The 9,138-nt window shown below is 34.7% G+C and overlaps 1 protein-coding gene across 1 annotated transcript; it reads left to right on the top strand.

Moving 5' to 3' along the window:
- Positions 1-5,130: 5,130 nt before the first annotated feature.
- On the top strand, positions 5,131-6,348 carry LOC130049594 (uncharacterized). Its single transcript, XM_056147430.1, has one exon. The coding sequence runs from the start codon at positions 5,131-5,133 to the stop codon at positions 6,346-6,348; it is 1,218 nt and encodes a 405-aa protein (XP_056003405.1).
- The last annotated feature ends 2,790 nt before the right edge of the window (positions 6,349-9,138 follow it).

Genomic DNA, 9,138 nt, shown 5'->3' on the forward strand with positions numbered 1-9,138 from the left:
GTGTTTGTCGTCATATCCTTTAATCTGGATTTGTTTTGAACCTGTAAAATGCTTTAATTTTTAATATATTTGTCATTTACTAATTCAAGACTTTAAGAAAAGTACACAACTATTTCTCATTTAACATTTCTTACATTATTTGATTAGTAGATGTTATAATGATAAAATCAAAACAAAAAAAAGATACCGCATAGCGGGGGTTTTCCGCGGGGTGATAAATTTAGCTTGTTTTAGCGGTTAAATAGCTTTCCGCCAAAATTTCACTCGTCAAATATGGACTCAATTGCGACTTCAGTATTTGCAACAGCGATAGAACTTCCTTATCCGCCAAAATTTATTATGGTAAAAGTATTAGTATTAGCATACCTTTGAACCAGTAATCGGTAAATTTCAAACCCGCGAAAAAAACCGCTAAACGGTAACTCCGCAGTTATTGTTGAAACAAGATTTTACCTGCTCGCTCTATTGTCCATTACCCAAATGGAATGATGCTGACACCAGTCTGGTTCCAATTAATTACAAGTGAGCCAGAAATGTTATGTTTTTGGCTTTAGAGTAAATTCGTTCAACGTCAGTTCGCAACGTATTCATGCCTTTGGTGGCCTTCCGCTTTCTAAAACTCATTCTGGAGAGTGATGATTTTATTATATCACTATTAATGGTAATTCAGACAAAATGTTCTTATTTTTTATACATAAAACCCCCTACACCTGTCATTAAAATTTTGTATTGACAACACTTTCAGACGCACATGTCTGAAATCATCGTATTTCCCCAAATGCAAGGGACGTCGATGGGGAGAATACTCCTAACTGTAATCTTGTTTATATTTATTTGCAAAATGATGTGTAACTTTTGATGGTTCATTATCAATGCATATTTAGTTATTCTTTAACGTGTCTCAGGTGAATGTGTATCATATAATCCCTAGTTACGTTTTCTCAACAGAATATTGAAAACTTTTTTTCCACAGAGTCATTGTGCACGTCTGTGATTCCTGCATCTTCAGGGTCGTCTATCTTGCGGGGAACAAGGTAGAATTGACAATGGGGGAGCACTAACCCTTGGGGATTGTTCTTTCTTAACAAATGTAGAAGCGACATCAATGAACAGATGTAAACGACCTCTTGGATTCGAAAATACTAGTGAACAAACTCCAAATTACAAGTGACAATTTTTATCTTAATAGCTGAAGCGAAAACTCATTACCAGCAATAGTGAAAACTTATCCGAAAGTAAAAACGTATGTAGTATGTTTTATACAAAACACGGGAGGTAATCCTAGTAAACATTGATTAGGGAGTAAAGACGAACTATTCGAAGGTGTTAATCCGCGACATTCAAACCATCGTGAAACATTGAAGGACAAAACTCGCGAAAATTAGTCCTGTAAAGTTAATGCCCCTTTAGCACATGCTCAGATATAAAGTGTAGCTAGGTAACTGATGCATCATGAACAAATGAAATATCAATTTTAAATGCTGGAGAATGTAGGAGTGTATACATTCAAGCTTTAACTACGCTGATTTCGTGCATCTATACGTTTAATCTAGGGTTGTATCCATGTGATCGATGCATATACCTACACATTCATTTGTATTTACATATCCTACTGCTTTTTCTGTGATAGCCTTTGAATCGTCAGGCTAATTATCTTTTTGTGAACAACATTTTGTAAATCAGCGCGTTCCATAATGTATTTTGAAATGTACACGGAATGTGATGGGTATTTCAAATGCACTAAATGTGTGTAATGAGTGTCAAGTGTTTTAGATATGTGGGGATTATTACACTAGGAAAGTCATTTTATGTATAACGACGGATATCTAAGTAGTAAATGATGGGTGGATTTCAGGATTTCAGGTCGGTCTCTGCTATTGCTCGAGCTACTCTGTCTCATAACCCCGAACTCTCAAGGCCTGACGATGTTTTTTCCTCAGCATTTTAGTGACATTCGTCTAGTCTCTGTAAGTTGTCTGGTTTACAGTTGATATTTGTTTGCGAGTGTCTTTCTGGTGTTGTTCAATGTATAGAAAATAACTTTGATATTGTAGTTTTTAGGAAAAGGGAAATTGAGTCATTTCATAAAACTTTATTTTTCCTTTTTCAAATTTAGGTTAACATTTTGAATTTTGTAAATGATTTTTCCAATTGGTAGACGGGTAGTTCTCAGTGTATGCACATGGATTCACTGTGTTACGCCTTTGACATATCCAGTTTTGTTAAGTCTGGTAACACGAATATTATAATTATTTTTTTTCCAAAATATATATGTGTAGCTTCTTATCTTTAGCTCTTCAACATAACACGGAGGCGGACGAGAGCTACCTTTCAGAAAAACCGTTCATGCACTTCACAGAAAATTACACTAACAGTTGAATCGGGAAAATCGCTATATTCTTGCATCGCCGTCTCAAAGAACTAACTTCTTACGTGTTTCCTCGATGAATTTGTGTCCAAACTCACCTCCAAACATTCATTAAAGTATGTTGTCAACCGAACACACGCCATACCTTCAAAGCATTTCGTTTGTAGACGTTACCATGTTAGTCAGCAGTCAATTAGAACTCTACTGATCTTTGTATTTATCCATTGTATCCAATATGTATATATTCGGTGTTCATTTATAATAAACTCAAACACTGGACATAAAATTCGTGAATGTTTGGACACAAGTGTAGTGGGAAAAATGTTAGAAATATTTTTTTTATATTATGATATGGCGATGACAAAATACAGCGATATAAGGCCTCGATCGCGAGCTGTGAATTGAAGGATTTTATAAGGGGTTATTTCCCAGAGAGCTACATATCTGAAGCTAAATAGATATATACATGTATGTGATTCCGAACTTCTTGTACGTTTAGAATGTTTTGTGTTGTATATGTGTGGATGACCGAATAAAGCTGTATGACAAATTTATACATTTTGTAATAAGCAAACCACAAAGAATTTCTTCACACAACATTTATTCATATAATGACAGTCAGGGTTTATCATCATGCCTTTACAAACCCACCTAACTCGACAGTACGGGTATTTTATCTACCATTTACTCACACATCTACTCTAATGTGCATTCATTCAAAGATAAAAAAGAGGAAAAGGGATAGAAAAGAATGAAGTTTCTCTGGCTTATGATATGTACAGATTAATGTTAATCTGATAGGTTGTCAAGTGTACATGTATATCAAATGTACTGTTATCACATTGATAATACCTTAAATACACCAATGCTAATGTATACAATTACATATATCTCCTACATCATATAAAACTATAAATCCATGTCACGCATTCCATTTCTTCTCAAAAACATCAACATAATCATTTTTAAATGCTAACTGCCTTTCTACGTTGTACACAGTTGTGCAAGTGTTAACAAAGTTTTTCAACAAATGCGGATTGAATCTACATTAAAATAGCTAAAATAGCTCTAGCAATTTATCGTTATTTCGGATTTCAAACATTTCGGTTAAGTATCACTGAAGAGACATTATTTGTCGAAATGCGTATCTGGTGCATTAAAATTGGTAACATATACGTTTTACATTTGCAACAATATACAAAATACTTTGAATAATAAGTAATCAAACCAAAAAATGAAATGGTCAACATTTCATTTTTTGAGATAAACAGCAACTGTTGTTTTTGTTTTTTTTATCAACAACATTTACTGTCAAAAAATCCCTAAACTATAAACTTATATTCGATTCATAATAATGCATTGACGTTGGAAAACTAAAACATTAATCGTGATATATTTTCCATATATGTATGCATGCAAAAAAACAACAACAAACAACTGAATTAATGGCCTTGTGGGTTTATTTTAACTCAGGCAAATCAAATAGTTTCAAATGGTTTAAAACGTAACGGGCCTACCACAATACTATACCAACCATTCGACATTGAATATGTTTAACGATTTTCTGCTTCAATACAATACGCAGATTTAAATGTCCAAGTCAGCCGTTGAATGTACGAGTCAGTCCTCCTCGCAAAACTTCAATAATTACTGTTGAGGCCTGGATATTTAAATTATATCTACATTCGCCACCGTTTACTATTAGAAAGCGCCGATATTTCGAAACCTGCATGTTGATCAAACGTTAATATTTCTGATCTCAGAAGAAGAACACCTTAACTTTCACTCACGTATCGATAGATTGAAGCAGAGACTGTTTTTATTTCATTTACTCTTGCCTCACATAGGCTTCCATGTTCATGACACTATGCTTTCTATTAAGGGTCTACGCCACAGTCTTGTCCCGTGACCCGTGGTACAGTGTGAATGAAAGTTTTCTCCCATAATCTCTTTCCACAGGAAGGACAGTGAAATTATTAGTTTGGTATGTGCTTGACAATAGTTCATTTATAGACATTACGGTGTGTTCCATTTGTTTTCGAAAATTTAGACGCCGATTCGCCGGATTTGAAATGAAAACGAAAGTTGATTTGTCATTTATAAACATGGCAACATCCTTAGACAGGTCTTCGATGAAGGATGTTACATTGTGTTCTATATGTTTCGAAAAGTTCAAGTCCCCGAGGTTTTTACCGTGTACACATTCCTTCTGTCACGGTTGTTTATCTTCCTACATTGTTAATGTGTGTAAATCTACAGAGTTTCGTTTGGGATTTAATTGTCCATTATGCCGCGAGTACATACCCTGTCCTGGTGCATTCGATACGCCAGATGCGTGGGCGGGGCTATTTCCGTTGAATGAAGTTTTAGAGACAATCGTTAAGAAACCTGATGGGAAATTGTGTGATGCCTGTTTACGAGAAAACGAAAGTGAAAATGCTATCGGGTTTTGCTTGTCTTGTACTGAATATTTATGCAAGGTGTGTACCAAATATCACAAAAGGCAATTGCTCTCAAGAGATCATACCATATGTCAACTAAACGAGATGAAATCTGGCAACATATTTCCCGAATCAGGGAATATCCATAGCTGCCCAAAACATAAAAGGGAAACTGTCAAATTCTTCTGTAATGATCACCAGCAGTCCTGTTGTTCAGTGTGTATAGGAATAAGTCACAGAAAATGCGAAAGTATTGATACTGTTGAAGATGCAGCAAAAAATATAAAACAAAATCGCCAACTGGATGTTCTTTTAGGTGATATGAAGAACGTGGAAAAGAAACTGACAAAAGCAAAGAGCGAACAAGAGATATATGTAGCAGAAATAGAGAATTCAGTGGACGAAATCATAGAGAAAACAGAAAGGGAATTCAAGGAACTTGTTGATCACCTAGACATACTGAAGAACAAACATTTAGATGAGGTAGCAGATGCGCTGAAGAAAGGAAGGGGGAAGTTAAGTGAATGTACAAATGTACTTACTAATGGTATACAGTGTACAAATTACTGCTGCCGGAATATTGAAAGAGTTAAAGAGACGGAGAATGACGCTGAAATGGTGATGACGTATTACAGAGTGAAAGAGAGGCTCTTACAGCTGAAACGGTTTAAATGCACGAAGAAACAGATAACGATATCTGAAAAAAAGTCACAAGTTTTGAAAGAAATGAGAAATATGGAATCTTTTGGAGATGTTGAATATGCTGAGTCTGATCGTCGCATCACGTACGATGTAAATGACATTGCGTTATCTTTAGTTAATGAATTCAGCATTGATGGAGAAAATCCGATTGTGTGGACTGGGGATTTTCTGTCCAATGGTAACTTTGTATTTGCAGATTACATACCTGATGGACGTTGTTTTATTTATAACAAAGACTGGAAACCCACGGAAGTCATTGATGGACTGAGTTACCCTTTTGAAGCAATACAAGCTGGAGAAGAACTACTGGTGACGTGTGATGGAACGAAGTCTATAGAAGTTTTTTCTTTGTCTGATTTACAGAAACTGCGAAGTATCAAAATCAACGAAACAATGTATGGAATAACACAACACAATGGAATTTGTTATGTAGCATGTGGAAATAAGATTATAAAATTCAATCTGTCTGGTAAAAAACTTAGAGAATATAAAGTCGAAGGCAATTACAATATTCACATAAGTACAACAAAAGATGGACATATTGTGTACAGTAACTGTTCCCTGAATAGAGTAACCGCCATCACGGACCAGGGAGACACCGTGTGGCAGTATAAACATATCAAAATGAGAGTACCCCGTGGACTTGATGTAGACTTTGTCGGTAATATCTTTGTTGCCGCTAGAGGAAGTGACAATATCCACGTGTTGTCTGGCGCTGGCTGTCTCGTTAGGATTATCGAGGATATTCCACAGCCAATGTTTATTAAACTAATGGAAGAGAGGAGTATATGTTGTGTGTGTAGCAATCGTAGAATCATGAAAGTGTATAAATTGTAGAATTTGTTAATTTTGTCGTAATAAAATATTCAGAAAAAAATCAACATTAATGTTTATATGAAAATTGTCTTATCCATATACATTGCTAGTATTACCTTCATTCTAGTAAACTTTGTTATCTCACAAGAATACTAATGAGTATCAGCTGTAATTTTTTCTGGCTTAAATTACAGGCACATTACACCGTTTTTCAGATAAAAGCAAAGGCTAGCCTAAAATTCTTGATGAGGAATGGAAAATTCCTTCTTAACTTTCAACATAATAAATACCGTGAGTGGTACGGAGAAGTGAAGGTGGAATTTTGAGACTTAAAATTCATAAACTAAAAATTGTCTAAATAAATTTGCCTAAACTCCGATTTCTTAAAGGGGTGGAACTCATCGGTTTAATTCATAACTTTTACACTTTTATTTTTCTCTTTCACCACTGCTATCCAAAATAATGGTACAGACGACAGTAGGCACCCAATTATAATCCATCTTTATTTTCATATGTAGGGGATCACAGATTTTGGATTTTTTTTTTAGCATAAACAATTTTTGGTCTGGTCTATCTAATTGTCCAATTAGTTCTGTTATTGAAGTTAATGTGAAGATTTGCTCCTGTGTCAATGCTTTAAACTATGGATACAATGCAAGATATATGGGATCTCACATGGTTCGTGATTTGATACGATTTATATTCAACGAGTTGTGTGTTTTCTATCCCTGAGACACAAATCATAAGATGTTTTTTTTTTATCACATGTTAACCCCTAAGGCTATTCATTTACGTTACTGTAGCGTTGATAATTTTACTTCTTGACATGTAAAATTGACGTTTATTTGTGACGTCACAAACAGTGTAGGAAATAATAGTCTATGTAGTGGCATATCCATTAGATACAGGAGTAAACATCTGATAAATGTAAGTATTTAATCGTGGACAACATACTGACCGGAATGGATGTGTGATGATAATTTGAATATTTCTTCATGTGGGACAGAACCTGTTGACATTTTCATTCTACATAATATTCTAAATCAATACAATTGGTCATTCTTTCTGCTTTAATGTCTTAGGAATAATTTAATGTTGCATGTATTACGTTTTCACGGATAACTAGAATGGGATAAATGATAAAATCACATAAACAAATTACATATTTATTTGGCATACAACTAAAATTTAAGTTTCTGATCCCGTTTTATGGCGTTGAGCATACGCTTCCTCAAAGGCGTCTGGCTTAAACTCAGATCCACTATGCTTATGACTGCTGTCATACGTAGACACAACACATATATCGATGCTCCCCATTGTTTGGTTTTCATACTGTTGTACTTGGTACACGTGTACTTAGTACACACTACAAGGTAGCATCTACGACAATAAAGTCATATAAACGTACACATACACACAGGTATTCAGGTTGAAACCTTACTTTACATTATCCATGGATAAATCCCAGCATACACCGTTATACATATTAGTTACTTCATATTATAACAAGATACACCAAACTCTAGCAATTCTATGCATGAGTTACACGATACGTTTCTTACAACGAAACAATTATGGCCAGTACTACACGCCGTAACTTTACAAACAGGACTATGTAGCGAACACTTTTATGAAAAATAAAACTGGTATCGAAACAACCACAAAACACATAACTAAATAAAGATCGTTGGAAGCTTTAGGACCTTTTTAACAAAGGAAATACTATATAAAGATCATTACATAAAAATCTCCTCCGAACAAGCTGAAAATGGGCAACATTTACAACAAAGTCAAAGTGTCTGCAATAGTTATTTTGTAATTGCTGTCATAACATTCTGGTGAAAATGTGCTCAGATGAATGCATCAATCTTGCATGACAGTTCGATTCCTACTGAGAGCACGGACAGGTGGTTTTATGCTCCGATAGATTGGGGTTTAATAAAGGGGTATTTACAATTTAAAAGAGGCCCCAAGCAGGATAAAGCTACGTTTGGTTTGACAAAACAAAAGTGAACTAAAAATGAACATAAGAATAAAATTTAACGTGACATACATCATGTCAATGTTTGTATGTATACTATTGACAGTTATATGTACAAAGTGAGAAAACCCAAGAGATAATGTCATAGTACTGCCTCGTAGTCCCAGACAGGATAAAACATTAAATTCATATATAAACTGTTAGTCTGTATGTTCGGATTTTGCAATGGTAATAGTTTACTGTTTGAAACAAGGTTTATATCTCAATCACTGTCTGATATGAATGAAACGAAGAAGTCGTCAGTGCTATTTCACCCATATATTCTTTATTTGTATTGTGTATTGTTGATGTAGTACTGTTTTTGTTGTGTGAAAGCTACGTAGGAATATTAACATGGAACGGAAGTGAATAGATGCGAAAGAGCAAATATACCAATTGATTATAAATGTAAAAATTACTGGTCGATTATTCGTTCATTTAAATAGCGTTTATTTATCAATGATGAAGCATGTAAAACTCTAGTAAACTCGCTAGTTACATCCAGATTAGATTACGGAAATGCATTGAATTATGATGTTCATTCTCAACACACCAGCACATTTCAGAGGGCACAAAAACAGCTGTAATATTAATAACACGCTCAAAAATAATTCGACCATATTACTCCTGTTCTAATAGATCTTTAGTGGTTCCCAGTTGAATACAGAATTGAATATAAGATACCTCTTCATACTTTCAAATTTCTCCAGTTTACATAAAGGATATCCTTGCAGTTTACAATCCCACAAAATCACTAAGATCCGAATCTCTGCATCTTTTCGAGGTACCTC

The sequence above is a fragment of the Ostrea edulis genome, chromosome 8 (assembly GCF_947568905.1).
Source record: "Ostrea edulis chromosome 8, xbOstEdul1.1, whole genome shotgun sequence".
Classification (NCBI taxonomy): Eukaryota; Metazoa; Mollusca; class Bivalvia; order Ostreida; family Ostreidae; genus Ostrea; species Ostrea edulis.

Excerpts from the sequence above, each read along its gene's own strand:
- LOC130049594 (XM_056147430.1), top strand. The coding sequence starts at position 5,131 with ATGAAGAACGTGGAAAAGAAACTGACAAAAGCAAAGAGCGAACAAGAG.